Source organism: Colletotrichum abscissum (assembly GCF_030869225.1).
Source record: "Colletotrichum abscissum strain IMI 504890 chromosome Unknown Scaffold_13.1, whole genome shotgun sequence".
Classification (NCBI taxonomy): domain Eukaryota; kingdom Fungi; phylum Ascomycota; class Sordariomycetes; order Glomerellales; family Glomerellaceae; genus Colletotrichum; species Colletotrichum abscissum.
Genome location: NW_026850021.1, coordinates 747708 through 763032, shown reverse-complemented (window position 1 = coordinate 763032; position 15325 = coordinate 747708). Strand labels below are relative to the sequence as shown.

At 54.1% G+C, this 15325-nt stretch overlaps 6 protein-coding genes across 6 annotated transcripts; 3 read left to right on the top strand and 3 right to left on the bottom strand.

Moving 5' to 3' along the window:
• Positions 1-1221: 1221 nt before the first annotated feature.
• Positions 1222-1509, top strand: CABS01_06416 (uncharacterized protein; the record flags this gene model as incomplete). The annotated part of the gene is made up of 1 exon (XM_060539782.1): positions 1222-1509. The coding sequence occupies one exon, from the start codon at positions 1222-1224 to the stop codon at positions 1507-1509; it is 288 nt and encodes a 95-aa protein (XP_060404319.1).
• Positions 1510-2909: 1400 nt separating this feature from the next.
• Positions 2910-3569, top strand: CABS01_06415 (uncharacterized protein; the record flags this gene model as incomplete). Its single annotated transcript, XM_060539781.1, has 2 exons — positions 2910-2930; positions 3162-3569. 2 exons carry the CDS (start codon positions 2910-2912, stop codon positions 3567-3569), a joined length of 429 nt encoding a protein of 142 aa, XP_060404318.1.
• A 788-nt stretch (positions 3570-4357) lies between these two features.
• CABS01_06414 (uncharacterized protein) lies at positions 4358-5796 on the top strand (the record flags this gene model as incomplete). The annotated part of the gene is made up of 4 exons (XM_060539780.1): positions 4358-4496; positions 4649-4843; positions 5296-5500; positions 5697-5796. 4 exons carry the CDS (start codon positions 4358-4360, stop codon positions 5794-5796), a joined length of 639 nt encoding a protein of 212 aa, XP_060404317.1.
• A 3158-nt stretch (positions 5797-8954) lies between these two features.
• CABS01_06413 (uncharacterized protein) lies at positions 8955-10216 on the bottom strand (the record flags this gene model as incomplete). Its single annotated transcript, XM_060539779.1, has 2 exons — positions 8955-9450; positions 9537-10216. 2 exons carry the CDS (start codon positions 10214-10216, stop codon positions 8955-8957), a joined length of 1176 nt encoding a protein of 391 aa, XP_060404316.1.
• A 534-nt stretch (positions 10217-10750) lies between these two features.
• CABS01_06412 (uncharacterized protein) lies at positions 10751-11317 on the bottom strand (the record flags this gene model as incomplete). Its single annotated transcript, XM_060539778.1, has 2 exons — positions 10751-11103; positions 11200-11317. The coding sequence occupies 2 exons, from the start codon at positions 11315-11317 to the stop codon at positions 10751-10753; spliced, it is 471 nt and encodes a 156-aa protein (XP_060404315.1).
• A 1171-nt stretch (positions 11318-12488) lies between these two features.
• CABS01_06411 (uncharacterized protein) lies at positions 12489-15268 on the bottom strand (the record flags this gene model as incomplete). Its single annotated transcript, XM_060539777.1, has 3 exons — positions 12489-14649; positions 14755-15140; positions 15212-15268. 3 exons carry the CDS (start codon positions 15266-15268, stop codon positions 12489-12491), a joined length of 2604 nt encoding a protein of 867 aa, XP_060404314.1.
• Between the last annotated feature and the right edge of the window lie 57 nt (positions 15269-15325).

Genomic DNA, 15325 nt, shown 5'->3' with positions numbered 1-15325 from the left:
TTCCGTGCCGTTATGCAAACCCCCCTTTTTGCCGTCTCCAGGTTCTCGATATTGCTCGGTCAGAGAACCAAAGCCTCCATCACACTGCCGAAAGGGCTTGCGGTGAAGGGCAGCAACTTCCAGCAGCCGGCAAAAGCTCAGGACAACATCCAGCGCTGGCCAAACAGGGCAAGTCAGGGGCGAGTTGCGACGGCGGTGATGTAAGATGCGGCAATCGCCCGTCCGCCGGGGAGCTTTAGTGATGTCGCCCCGTCCATTCGCCAATAATGTGACAGATGACAGCACTGCGTTCAAAGCACCATTTTCCCTCAGATCATCTCGAGCAGAAGGCCCCCTCGACCGTGATGAACATGGACATGACCTTATGTTCCCCCCGCACTCTCGGTATGCCCTTTCCGGACGCTATGAGGAAAAACGAAATTAGGGAACGTTAGCCAAGGAGTGCTGTTCTCGTTTGATCCGGCATCCGAATCCTGAATGACATATGATGCTTGGAGAACCGACGCAACAACGCGAAGAATCTCATATTTGCTTTCCAGTGCCACGTCCGATGTTTGCGTTGCGATGTGCGGAGAGGCAAGTGACACGATCCCTGCTCGGGGGCCCAGATAATGTGGCCGTAATGCAGCGCCAATGCAAGTCAAGAAGTCGTTATCACGAAACTCGGAACCGTAATCACAAGTCTCGGCTTCTAATTCCCGTTCTCTGGTTGCCAAGGCCCAAAACGGCATGTTTGCTTCCATGTAGGCCTTGCTCCGCGATAGGAGAGACCCAACCTATGTACGAATATGCGGCTATTGGATTTAGTATCTCACCCTAGGCAGGCACTGTCTACAAACAACACCAAGTCGATTGAGCATCGTGATATCTAAGACGCACTCTCAAGCCATCGTAAAGCCATTGGCCCATCTTGACATGCAACTATCTCGCCTTACTTGCAGGGAAACTCCACAGCTCAAGCCTGGCATGGCCGCATAGGACCTCAAAACAGCACCCGACTCCGGATCCGCCTCAACCACCACCGCCGCCGCCGTCTCCATTCATGATTCCATGCCTTCGACGTTCCTTCTCCAGGCCCACAATCCCATGCTGGTGAGAGAAACGTGCAAGCTCGTGTGGGGGGGTGCGGTCCTCCGGTGAGAGTCCATCATGTAAGACAAGGCGCGCCATGCCCCGGGCCAACCAACAGGAAGCAGACCTTGAGGCTCAATAACGGCCGCTATGGATACAGCGGCGAACTTGCACAATATTCAAGCAACCAAAACCGAAGGTGGTGTTGCTCCTCCGAAGCGGACTCTGTCGACTCCACCCCGCCCATACCCGCCAAGGCACCACGATCCGGCCGCGCTCCGAGTATTCGTCTTCCAAGCCTCTTGGCCTCCGAACAATTTCAGTCGCTCTTGGACCGGCTCACATTTATACTGCAAGTGCTCAGGACTCAGACAGGGCGGCTCGGCTGGCCAAGTGGCGCGTTCCCTACGGACCTTGAGAAGAGACGTAGGACCTTGATTCTTGTGACCGACGTAGGAGAAATACAGTGCGGTACAAATACGCCGGTACGTATGCGTTTTGTCTATATTCACTACTCTACAGCTCCTCCAGTCCCGACGGCATTGACGGGACTGCGAGAAAATGGAATTGCGAAACGGTCATTGATTGGACTCCCCCGTGCGACGACTAACGAACCGCACACGCGATTTGATCAGACATGAGGTCAAGACAAGGGGAGAAACTTGGCTTTTCTGCTTCGCTTCTTAGTCATGATACGTCTCCCATATTAACCAGGCTCATCTTATTCGACCAACAAATCTCCCGTCTACCACGGCCTCGAGCCATATGAGGTCACATACGATGAGTTGTTCAGAGTCATTGCAGCCTCAACGGGTTTGCTGGTTCAATGACACCCGAACGTCACACCCGCATCAGGAGCAATCGTCGTGGCCGCTTTTTGACCATTTCACTTTGCAAACCACAAAGCAGCGCGCCCATCCCGAATCATCCATCAGTGGAGTGTAACTGATCACCAGTTCAAGCAGGCTGAAGCACGAACACACCCACCCGTGACATTCCTCTCAGCCAACAGCCAACAGCATGTTGCAGCGTGGTAGCACACATAGCAAGCCAAGTCTCACAGGATAGCGCCCGAACGTGGTACTGCGTGCGGCCAACAGACGCCCCGGGTCCCGGCTGCGACCAGGTCAGACGGCTATGAGACCCCGGCTTGCCCGGGGATGGCGGGGAGGGGCCGAACTATGATTTCCATTCCTGAAAGCTGAGGGGGATGTAGGTAATCCAGAGGATACCGGTATGGGCGCACTTCTGCTGCAAGCACGGCCACAATTGCCAGCTCCAGAATCTGGGGAAGATGAATAGCGCGCGGCTGGTTGCTTTTGCGTCGGCGATCCATGCGGCCCCGGCGAACCTACACCAAGCCATTGAACGAGCCACCATTCGATGCGGTGTGGAATATTGAATATTGGATGTAGGGGCTGAGCTGCAGAGTCCTATCCGTGTGCATTATCAGAAAAGTAACCCTTCAGAACCCAACCTTTGATGGATTACCTGAAGCAGGAGAAGAGACTCCATCGTCGAGGGCACTCTGTCCTAAAGCAGAAGATACAATTATCGCAGAGGGGTCATGCGGAAACAAGACATGACTCTGACTCTCTATCTTGGCCTCTGCCGCCGACGCATGCGGAACCTCTCCCCCTCGTTCTGGGGAAAGCCACGATAACCTCCTCCTCCCCCGGACCCCCGGCAGCATTCCAACCCGCTCCCCAAGCACGAGGAATGAAGGCTAAACTATCTGGTTCAACCCCTCCCCCTCCATTGCCTAGAGGACGTGTCTTACTGGTCCGGGGAGGGACAGAATCTCTGCCCATGCAGATACCTAGCTTGGCTTGTGTAGGATGGTTCAAGGCAAGGCAAAGGTAAGGCAAGGCAAGATGCGATAGGATGCCACGCTATGCCAATGTTGTGCACATTGGGTTCGTCGACGCTAATCAAGCGACCACTCTCGTTCGTTCTCGTTGATGCTAAGCAACGCTCGACGATACCAAGAGTCCAAGACAGCTACTGTTCCCCCCTCGTCTTCCCCCCTTCATGTCCGCTTTCTAGCTGCCCGACTCGGAGAAGCGTAGTGGTCTAACGACAACCGACAGTGGTTCAAAGAGAAGCGCGGTTTTATTTCATCGCAATCTCCCATGCTGTCTACTAAACTATATGCCTTGCCTGAAGCCGCTACTCCGTACATGAAGCTTATTGTCACCGTACCTCCTCTTAGTCCCGATGTCATTGATTTGAGAAATAAAAACGCCGAGAATTTCATCTCGGGTGTAAAGCATACCGAGAGCAGATACCAGGCGAAGACGATTTGGGAGTCTTGGTGTACGCAAACCTGTTCAACAATGCCGCCGCCACTATGCACTTTGAATCTACGCAGTCACCGCCTCGGTGTAAGCCCGCCCGCATCCAATAGTCAGACCTCTATCCCCCCTCGCCGACGTTGCATTCCTCCCACTCCCACGCTTGTCCTCCTGGGAGATGCTGCCACGAGGGCCGCGGGCTGAAGAGGCTGCCGCATGTCTCAGCGTGGGACAGAAATCCTGAAAAAAAAAAAAAATATCGTTGCTCTGCCCTAATGGTGTAGTTGCAACATCCTTACACAGTTGTCAGACAGACGAAGAAAGGAATCCCAATCACCGAATAGAGGCGGCCCAATGGCTCAAGCTTGTCCGCTCGTCACCATCCTCGTCGACGGAGTTCCTTTAATGATACTCTGTCGAGAGCTACGCCAAGAAAGCATGGGCCCGAACGACATGGGCGGTGCATGGCAAGGATCTTCACGGGGGAAGGTTGTCGTTTTAGAGGGAAACATCGCCAGGAGAAGGCTTCCATGGCAAGCATATACAACGGTTAACAAGAGCTCTGCCTCGACTATCGTTCGTTCATTCGAACTTTTGAAAGTGCCAAGACCAGCCCATTGAGAGGATGCAGCCTTGGAGTTGAAGTCTAAGTCGACAGATACTCGTCGTCCCCTCCTCCCGGGTGTTAGGTCTTCAATCTTGGCCAGACTCGCACAGGGCCGAGCGGTGCAGAACCAGCACAAGCAAACAAATACCGCGGGGAGACTTCTAAATGTGCCGCCCCCAATGCGACGTCGATTAGCAGCAGCCCTCATCCTGGGTGAGCTGAGCTAAGTTTTGGCCTAAGCAGCGGGATTTTCCATCGCCGGCGCAGAGACAACTCAGCTATGCAAGTCAAGCTGAGACTCTGTAGGAGAAGAAGCTCTAGATTCAGGGCTTTGGGTGTTGGGAGGATCCAACGTAGAGACAATTAACCTCATCATTGCATTCACATGATGCAAGGCGAGCGCCATGCCGCAAATCAGATCATCTCAAGAGCTCCGGAGGCGCGACCTTGGCGGATCCCGGGGCTTCTCGCTCTGTCTCCTACAGTACAGGCCGTCACATCACCCGTCATCGACCTCAAAAGCGGTGGGAAAAGCAGCACCGGTTGACTGACAGGGCGGCGGTCAAAGTCCACTCCGTTGATGGCACGTATCGCGCCGTGCCCTCCCGGTCCTTGACTGCTCATCGTCTACCTCACAATGCGACACTGTTGACAGCAGGCTGATCTCACACAAGAGCTGACAGCCAGGCGACGACGGGAGGTGCGTTCATCCTGTTCTCCATCCTCGCTGCCGTTAACCTGGCCCGTGTCATCGTTGACAGAAAAGCAGAAGGTAGCAGGCGGGACGTCATGACAGCGTCAAGGGGGTTACAATGGCACCTCACTATCGTCGGCGTTTGGCAGAGTGGTTCCAGCTTCGCTGGCCCTGGCGGTGCGCGTGGGTGCCGCAGAACAAGATTCGCAACGTGGACCTTGATGAATGATGCGGTGTCGACTGTCGTCAAATTCCCACCAGGCTATAGATGCCTCGTGATATAGGAACAGGGTAAGGGCAGAGTATCGTCACAACGGCGCGAATCTCGAGAAGCACCGACCAGCCCAGTTGCAGTGAATAGTGAACGTTCCCTTCGGCGCCAACCGACAGGGGCTCGTCCGTCGCATCTTTGTTTGCTAATACCAAGTTATTTGTACGGATATCTCCAAAGCCTCCAGGGATATCGCTCCCCCGCACTCGGCTTGCCACTGTTTGTCACGGATACAGTGTAGCCATCGTGAGCTTAGTCCGAGATAGAGATTATTAGGCGTCGTACCATACCCTTCCGATGACACCAACCCCCAGTACTCCAGGACCTCACCTCTCACTCCCTCTTTGCTATATGCCAGACCGAATATCTTTCCTGATCCCGGCCTCGCACAACTTGCTAGCCCTCCGCACCAGTGATCCAGACATCGACTTTGACAGCAAGCTACCTGCCACAACTCTGTTCCTCCGCTGCTCCCCTGATCCTTTCCATTACACGGACGGAGAGGGGAGGCTGGTGGATTGTCGGCAGCAGCCCCTCCCCGCACAAACCGGCGCCGGTACACGGTTGCGGAATCTTTGACTCTACGGATGCTCACGAATCTGCGGATCTTGCTTCATGCCGCTTGCCCTCTGTGCCTCTCCTCTCACATGACAGGTGATGGCGTAAGCAATAGCCTCTGTGCCACATTCTTGCGCCAGCCTCACCTGTGTCTTGGGCGGGAAACTGACAAACGCTCGGAGGGCAACATGGTTGATGCAGAGTCGAGCACAGAACACTCATGTTTGACGCATTGCTGACTGGCGCCGTTGAGACCCCTGCGAAACATCGTTGGGCCGTGCAGTACCAGCGTCAGGATTAACACAGCTTTCCTAGAATCCGTAGCTTCGATGCACCTGGTTCCTCCGGATTGTGTAACTTGATTATACAGATACCTATGCCTCTCGCGAGTCGCAGGGTCCCTCAAAGGTCTATAGAGGTCCAGCCCTTCCAACTTCCAAGTTCCAGCCCAGAGCTTGCCTTTATTCTCCGACTAGGAGGATGAGCTTCAAGGGACTCAAACGCACGCCGCTTATACTCCTTGCTGCCCATGCGCGAGGCATATCTTTAGTGTAATTGTTAACCCCTCCAACGACATGCTGTCGGCTGTGGCTGAAATGGGGAACGTGGCGGGCGCAACTCCCCCATCCTCTGCTTCGTACCATATCCGGCAACGCGGTTTCGGGGCATCGTGGAACACGCCCGCTTCTTTCCTCGCTTTGGACGGTACATCCGGATACGGCAGCTATATCCAACTTTCGTCCATACTCTCCGGCGGGCAGAGGGCCCACGCCGCGGGGCAACGTAGCTCATGTGGGAGCCAACGGCCGACAGGGTAGGCTTACATGCAGCAAGCCCAGCAAGGAAGAAAAAGGTTAGAAGCATAAGGCCAATATGGTCCGATGTTGCGAGATGTAGATGAGATCCCTCTCGAGTCACGATGTGTGAGAGAATGACAGGAAGTCGCCGCGGCGTAGTCATGGCCATGCAGCAAGAATCTTGCTTTCGGGACCTTTCAAGACAAGCCTCCAGCCTCCGCGCGGTCTCGATCCTCGGCGGCCCTATCTGATTGCAGGTAGCTTAATGGCGAGGTACCATCGACCCCCTGGTGGACAGGTTTGCTATGGGTTCGGTGAGGTGGCAGGTGCTGCTGCTGGTGCTAAGGCTAGTGGTCAGGGTGAGGTTACATTCTGTCGAAATGCTCCAAAACTGTGAATAGCTTCGCTTTTGCGACCCCCACCAGAAGGATGGGGTCTGCACCAAAGTCCCTTGTACACTCGCCAAGAAAGGCACAGAATCTTGGGTCTGGCTAGTTTCTCACAGTGTTTGCGCCCAACTTGGGAAATTCCAATGGCTTGCATGTCTAGTTCTGGCTCACGCCGTCCCGAAACATCACCCCTCGCCGTGTTGAGCTAGGCCGGTTCTTTCCTCTGTCGTCCGGATCATTGAAAACCTGATTTCCATGGCTCTCTAGAAAAGTCGGCAGATATGCATAGAAGCTCTGACCCAAGGCAGAATTCCCACTTTCGAGGGGTTTCTATACTATACTAGCTCGAAATGCAGCTTCTAAGCAACGCCCCCGGCTCCGGGTATGAGAGCGATATAGGCGCTAGAAGAAGACCCAAGCAGAGCCTCCTGTCGCTTTTGCGTCTGCCAGACCAGGAAAGTTGCTGTCAGAACGCCGATCAGCCATCTGGATTCCGATCTTGTCGAGCCTGTCGTGCCCACTTCGGCCGTCCCTGATGGAAGTTTTCGCGAAACTAGCCCCCGGGGTGTCCCGCCTGCGCTGGTGCTGTCTTGTCTATCGCATGGAACCCCGTTTTCCCACTCTCGGCCGTGAACCGAAAGCTCTCTCTCCCCTGTACGGAGTAGAAGAGAGGCAATTGCGAGCTTGTGAGAGAGTCTTTGGCATTCTATCCGAGATCCTCAGATGTCTCCAAAACGGTCCCCCTTCCGAAGAACCGAACGCGTTAATGCAGGTTCTTGGAACGGGGAAGAACCGGGAAGTGCGAAGAAATGGTTCGATGAATGCAGCTGACAGGCTAACTCATCGTGATTATCAACTCTCATCAAACAGTCGTATCATGGCGGCCCATATCGGCCGGGCACCCAGTCTCTCGGTGGGCGTCGAACACATGTCGCGAGCTCCGGAGACTTGGGGCAGGATATGAATTGCACCGGCCGGGACCCCTCCCCATCCCACTTTGTCCGGTGGATCATCTTCAATCAATGATGTTCGGACCCTCACGATGTTTTCAATATCCCAAGCTTTTTTCTATCGCTTTCGGAGGAAATGCTCCCCGAACCCCTGGCCAATTACTTTCAGCATTGAGTTTGATAGACAACGATTATGATCCGCGCTATCCGGTGATAATGTGAACTCCGCGTACGGATACTGTTGTACGGATACTGAACTACAACATTCCGTCCGCTTCCGTTGCCGTGTCGAAACGAGGCAGTGACGGATCAGCTATGCAAACGAACGAGAAACACCGTCCCATAACGTGTTGACAAGCTCACGCCAAGATCCTGACAGGCTGGCAACGACGAAGTCTTCTCTGCAATCTTGTCGCTGACCGGAAGCTACCTGTACCCCGCATCGTTGCAACATCACCACCATCAAGCTCTCTTACTCGACCGAGAGATGAGGCGGCGTAAGCTCCGAGACTACGGCCTCCAACCAATTGACAATGAATACCGAAGTTGCCTATGCGAATTCGCCGAAGACGCACCGGGCTACATTCGCGGTACCTGAAAGGTTCTTTCGTTACAGATACTACACAACACTACATGTAGACTACACTTCACTAAGTACGGATGATATCCAGAGCTTACGCGCACGTCAATCGAACCTCTGGGCGTTGACAGGACGATGGACCGACTTTAGAGTTTCCCGCCGTGCCTTTCGCTCACTTCGCCAACGCGACAAAGTGTTCCTTCGCTTCCGCCGGATAGGGTGTGATGATGGATACCTGGGATCCCCTCCGCGGCACTCCCTAGCAAGCTTCTCGCAAGCTCTTAGGCCACAGCACTTCAGCCCATGAGGCGTTTCGCAGTTTCACGACGGGGATCATCGACGTCCAACGCATGCCGGCAGAGCAGATCTCCCAGATACACGAGACGAATTCATTGGCTATCCCGCCGTCCATCTCCCGGGCTACACAAATCTAGACCGATTCTCAGCCCCCCCCCCCCCCCCCCCCCCCCCCCCCCCCCCCCCCCCCCCCCCCCCCCCCCCCCCCCCCCCACCCCCCCCACCCACCCCCCCCCCCCCCCCCCCCCCCCCGCCCACCACAAACCCGCCCCACCTCCCCCCCCCCCCCCCCCCCCCCCCAGGCTATCACATCCCATGCGTCGTCCCATCACCACTTCAAAAGGCACCCATCCCGTCGGGCCAATCTCACATGTTTCCCTCCTCTCACGTAAGGTCGGGTAGGAGAAACCCAAAAGTTCCAGACCCGTCCGTCCTCTCCCGCAAAGTCAAACCCGCGCCCGTCTCACATCAGGATGAACAACTTCGCCTCCCTCGCGCCTCAGCGAGCGCACGCCAGTGTTAGAGGCCGCCCACGGCACCTCGTCTAGGCCCGTCAGCCACGCGGCCCCCGCAATGCGGTCGCCATGCCCGTCCGGCGGAAGGCTGACGGCGACTTTGTGGGCCAGCGCTTCCGGGACCCGCCGGAGGACGTTGCCGGTCACGGATAACCAGTATCGTTCGTAGTAGATGTCACTGTCCAGCCAGAGATTGACAGTCATCAGCTGTGGAGTGTCGAGGAGCCTCAGGATCGCGCTCCATGATTCTACCCACTGCTCGAACGTGCTCCCTTGGTCTGCCTGGCGCCTGAAAGAGAAGTTGATGCGCCGGAGTGGGTGACTGATGGGCGTCTTCCATCGGACACCGAAGAGGTTCCGTGCTAGGTTGATGTCGGTGATGGTGAATTCGGTAGACCTGTAGATTGATGAGGAACATTCGGCATATCTATATGCTTTTATGTAAGTGACTGTAATAATGTGTGGGAGTCTTGGAAGCCCTCTTCATACTCTTAAGTGGAAAGTCCAACTTACAACGTCTTACAGGTCAGCATCATGGGCAGATACGGCGAAGAAGCGCCGACCGAGACTCCGTGACCTATTCGGCGCCGCGCAATATCTCGCCATATCTCTCTTTCATCCCTTGCCTCTTGACATTTCCAGTGATCACACCACGCTGACATCTCTCGCTTGTACCAAAGCGATACTGACCCTCTGGCATCAGAATCAGAGCCCATCCAAGTGAATTCCCAGGCGTCATCTCCCTCAACGATGGTAGACTCGAGTCTTTCAAGTAAGCACCTGGAATGCCCAAAGCCGGCTTCAGTCAAGATGATGTGCAGACCAAAGCCAGACATACGCCATAGTTCTTGATATACGATCTCTCGGATCTCTTTTGGAAGCCTGCCCAGTAAACCCAGACTCGATCGGTCAACAAGGGATTGCCTGTGTAAGTTGTGATTGTGATGGTGAGATACGTCGCCCAATAGGTCTTCGACGGAAGCGCGATATATCTCGTCGGGCGCCACGAGGGTCTCTGAGGAATCGCTGCCGGTGAATACATGTAGCTTGGGAGCGGCCGCACTCGAAGACATTCTGGCTTTGATATCAGATCGAATGTAGGATATTCTCCTCTTGAGCTTTCTAGCCAGGGCGATTGGGCTTGCTATTGAGCGAGCGCCAGTATGGCCGGGCTGATGGACCTGTTCACTCATCTTGGGAGGGAGTGAATCGGAAACGGAAGGCTCAGTGAAGGGAGAAGGAAGAAGGAATCAGGTCGATGGTGGAAATTTGAAATGAGAAGACTCTAGAGATATGAGCCTGTTTGTTACAACCTTGGAAGGCTAGCAAACGGTCATGAACCAACATTCAGTCCCGCCAACCAGACATGCAGAGGAGCAAAAACAGTCTCTACCAATTTATTTATGAGAGTAAGCCAACCAATAGCTGCTTCGTCAATGCCGCATCCAGAAGCGGGAATAATGTTTGCTTAAAATGGGCTATGCAAATTTGATATGTCACAGCTATTAAGACAAGGCATTGTAATTATGATGAGTTTCAATTCAAAGACCGTATGTGGGTATTGTGGTCAGAGCTAATCGACAAAATTCCGTTGCAATCTAACGCCAGTAATCCAAGGACAGCATCAAAACGCTGCGTTCCCCCGTTCAAGTGCAAGTGGAGAGGCTGCCAACAAGGTGCAAGCTCTTCCGGCCTCGCAGAGTCGATATTTGTTGTTGATGGGGTATTTACTTCTGCTCAGGCTTGGTCTTGCCAGCACCACCGCCAAACAGGCCACCGACGAAGCCGCCAGCGCCCTTGACGCCCTCAGTGGTCTTGCCAGCAACGGTCTTGCTGCCCTCGGCCACACCGCTGCCCGCCTGGTTCAGCGCACCCGAGCCGGGGACAGCGGTGGGCACGTAGCCGCCCTCGTCATCCTTGCCTTGGCGCTCGGCGCGGTTGACACCCTCCTTGGAGACCATATCGCCAACGGGCTGGAGGAGACCGCCCTGGCCGACCTGGCCGGCAGCGAGGTTGTGCACGCCGTCTTGGAGAGTGTCGACTTGCTCGACGCCAGTGACCTTGCTCTTGTCGAGGGTATCTGAACACGAACACGTTAGCACGGATTCTTAACGGCTACTCACTAGCCCAGGTACTAGTGTGATGGGAGAGGTTCGTGAAGGCGTTGGTGGCTTACCCTTAGTCGCGTAGCTGGCCTTGTTGTCCTTGGTGAACCATCTCAGGTAGACGTCCTCGAGCCATGGAACCCACTTCTCGTACTGGGTGTTGTATGTTTGCTTTGCCCACTCTGCCATTATGAATGATTCTGATAAAGAGTACTAAGAGATGTGGTAATATTGGCTGTTTGTATGATGATGGAAAGTACAATCAAGTATGCAATAAGATCAACGAGATGAACACCATAAACGGATGGGAAACACGACGTGGACCATCAGCCTGATATACGTCCATCCAAAAGGCCCAGCCGAGCCCAAGCACCAGCACCACCAGCAGCTCTCTCGCACACACTTTCATCATCAGAGTCGTCACTCGCTCATCCCTTCTCCTACTTTACTACGCATGTGCGTACGTGTGGCTGAAGATGCCCATGGATACGTCATACGGGTCCGTGATGGAGGCGTCGAGGCGCGATGCCATAGGCTGCCGTGCTTCGAGGTGCTGTCAGGCAGCCGGGGAGGACCCCCGTCGAGGACCCCTGCGCAGCGGCATCATCAAGCGCAATGACCAAATCCTGGAAGTTGGCAGCCACATCAAGAGTGGTGTGAAAGATGCGCCACGCGGGGGGGAGTCCTCCTGGCTAGCTTTGACCACTCAGCGCAAGCGAGCTGCTCTCTTGTTGGCTTTGGGTTTCAGATTACGCCTTGGGGAACGAGTGGTGGGAAAATGCCTCTCTGGCCGAGCTAGAGTCATCTTCTCACACTCTTCGAGTTGGTTGGTTTCGTGATGGAGCACGTGGGGAGAGAGACCCAGTGGGAGAGAGATGGTGGGATGGGACGTGGTATCCAAGTGGGCGAAAAGAAAATAAAGATAATGGGAAAAGACTGGCCCAGATCGAGATTGCGGGTTGCGACGTCATCCCGCCGCTGTGTGGGGCCATCTCCGATGAGAGTGGAGACAGCGAACCGGGCTGCAACGGCCTGGTGGGGCCCGGCGTTCTCCGGGCCGTCATGGTCGTTCGAGATCACGATGCGGCACCGCTGGGAATGAAGTACGTGCCTATCACCTCATGCGAGAAATCATTACTTGAGCATTATGAAAAAATCGGGGTGGTTTCTCTACAGAAAACCCCCGGCTATGTATTTGACTATTGAAATAATCATGACTTTAAGCTCATAGTCAAGCCCCTACTTTGGTTTGATGCCCTGCATCGTCTGGATGGTGACTGATCTATGTGAAACTTCCAAGGAGACCTCATTATCCTTCCAATATTGAATTTGAGCTCGAAATTCCCAAGGCGTATTGTGCCTATATCTGGGTAGCATTGTTCGACACGCATGAGATCGCCGGGGTTGCATCCAGCTCACGGACTTCCATAAGTGCAGTTGCGTTTGATCTGTCTCGAGAGTGTGGTACGTAGAAATGTACCTGTTGAGGTGTAGCTGAGATTGGCGACGACTGATGCTGTTCGAGCTCCGGAGTAGGACTAGTAATTCCCAGCTCCGATACAGCATTGCCGTTGAGTTCTGGGAATTCTGGTCCGGCAGGCATACGCCGGGGTTCCGCAGCTACTACAACGCGATGATAGGAACTTGCCTGTCTCAAAACGGTTCGACCAGTACGGAACCATTTTGCGGGAGTGAACCACTCGCCAACAGTCACACTTCGACCCGGGACTCGAGTCGCAGATCGTCTCTGGAGCTTGGTGGGCCGGCGTCTCTCCTCGAGCACACCGTCGGATTGAGGCATCCGCCAATTTCTTATCCATGCCCACCTTTCTGTATGCCTTGCCGCTGGTAGTATTGCAGGGCGTTCCAGTTCGATTGCACTCCAGGTCTCTCGGTTCAAACGCAGAGGCAGTCTGGTATCTCGGGTGCTTTGTCGGCGAGAATCGCATGGCAGTGATAGCTCGGAAACGGTGCCAAGACCAGGCTCTGGCCTAGCTATTGACCTGTTCAACCCCATGGCACTGAATGAACGAGCGATTCGACCATACACAGGAGAACTCTCAGGTGTGGTATTGGGTGAAGATGCTGTTGTCGCAGGGCTTGTCGGGATTGTTTCCGTCGGCGAACTCCCATCGACTGTGTGGCCTTCGATGGTGCACGATCTCGAACGTGCGACTACTATTTTGCTCGTATCAACTTCGAGCCGACGGTGATTTGCCATGTTGAGTCGTAGATTCGAGGGCAGATGGTTGATGGTCCCCCAGCCATCCCATCGGACTTGTGACACCTCCTGTTCAGATGGTGAGCTCGTGGTGGCATCCTGCTCACTGGGCTGTCCTATCGGAGAGTCTGGTAGAACCACACAGGCTGGATCAAGGGTATACGGGCCCAGGGCCGCAGTGAGAAAGTCAGAGTGATTTTGAAGGAAATCCGCAACATTGGCCGGATGCCGGTACTTGAATCCCGGTGATAGCCTGCGTCGAAAGACTTCTGCGCTGAGGTAGTCGCTAGTCATGTCGTACGTCGTAGCCAACAACCCTAAACTATTATTCAAGTCTTGCATGATAACATCGGTCTTGCGTAGCTTGGATAATCGTGCGTGTCCCCTGAGTGCTTGCTTGCAGGTGTCAAGAGCTATGTCAAAGGAATACTCAGACAAGTACGCAAGTGCCAGAGCATGCAATAAGTTGCACACCACACTATCCCTGCTGGACTTGGAAGAGGCCAAGTCCATAACGACAGGTTCAGCCAACTTCCGGTTGCCCTGGAAGAAGTAACAAATGGCAAGCTGAACCTTGAGGCTGCGCATCGAGATGTAGCTACTCTGGCAGTACTCCTCCTTGTCTGCGGTAGCTTTCTCGCATCGTGCGAGAGCTTTCTCCAACAGGTCACCAGCTTTGGTGAAGTCTCGAGCCTTGATGCTCTCAATCGCAATCTGGCGAATGCAGAGGATGTATTCCCTACTGAACGCAGCTTCGTCATCATCATCATCTTCATCTTCTTCTTCTGGTTTGTCGTCTCCACTAGCAGCAACTTCCAGACTTTTTAGTTCATCCCCGTCATCTGGAGCTGGAGGATTGCTTTTGACTGGTGAAAAACAAGTTTCTGGAGGTGACGGGTTGTGGAACGAAGTATTTACTTGCGGAAGCAGCTGTGGAGTCATGGATCCGTTTCGAGTTCGACCGTCGACGATGAATCGCTCTATTCTTTCTCGCTGAAACGATGAAAGATGACCTGGCCCACTGAAACCGGCGGATGACGAGGGTTTCCAGGTTCTTTCGCTACGGTCTCCTCGGGATGTGCCGGCAGATGAGCTTGCAGTAGAGTAAAAGCCATCGGCCGCTTTCGCCAGAGCTTTCAGGTTTCTAGAAAGTCTTGCGTCGGATAGGCGACTGAAGCTGTGCGTAAACACTTCGGATGGCTTTGCCGATATTTCATGAGCTCGGTCGATAGACTGCCTCAATCTGAATAATTCGTCCATGATCAGAGTGTGGGACATTTTGCTTTTGAGAGAAAGCGATCTATGAATTGACGGATTAGCTGACCGGCTTCAGCACAAGGCGGCTCTAACTAGGTTTGGGGGAAGGGAGGGGGGTATAAATCAACAGATTGACTGAAATACTGACACAGTGATGGTGTGAAATATCGTCTGCAGAGCCCCATTAGACTTGTGAATCTTCTCTTGGAATGCCACTAATTCATTGCCATGGACTGAGAGGTCGAACATGGCTTTGATCTTCCATCCAAGAGCTCGAGAGCCTGCCGCCTTCTTGATCTTCTCGATGAGCATCTTCAAGTCATTCAGGGTAGTCTGGCAGTCTGCAAGCGCGATATCGCTTTGTTGCAGCAGGTCTTCTTCAACCTTTGCAAGGTCGTAGGATCGGCAATCTTTCAAGGCTCCTTCCACTGCTTCCAGCAGATTTGTCAGGTTCTTGAGCTCCTCACAGAGCCTAGTGACCCTGGCATCCACCGTCTTCAGACCATGAATGAAGCCATGCAAGGACTTTGTGAGCTGCGATGTTCGAAATACACCTCGTTAGCCTACATTTTGAAATTACACTTTAGACTTTCAAATTAACTCACGATACCCGATGCCTCGATCAGGGTGATGATCGAAGCTGTGATAGACAGCGGATCCATGTTCACGTTGGAGGAGAGACTGGCAGACGCAAGTTGGCTTGGTGACCCTGTCACTAC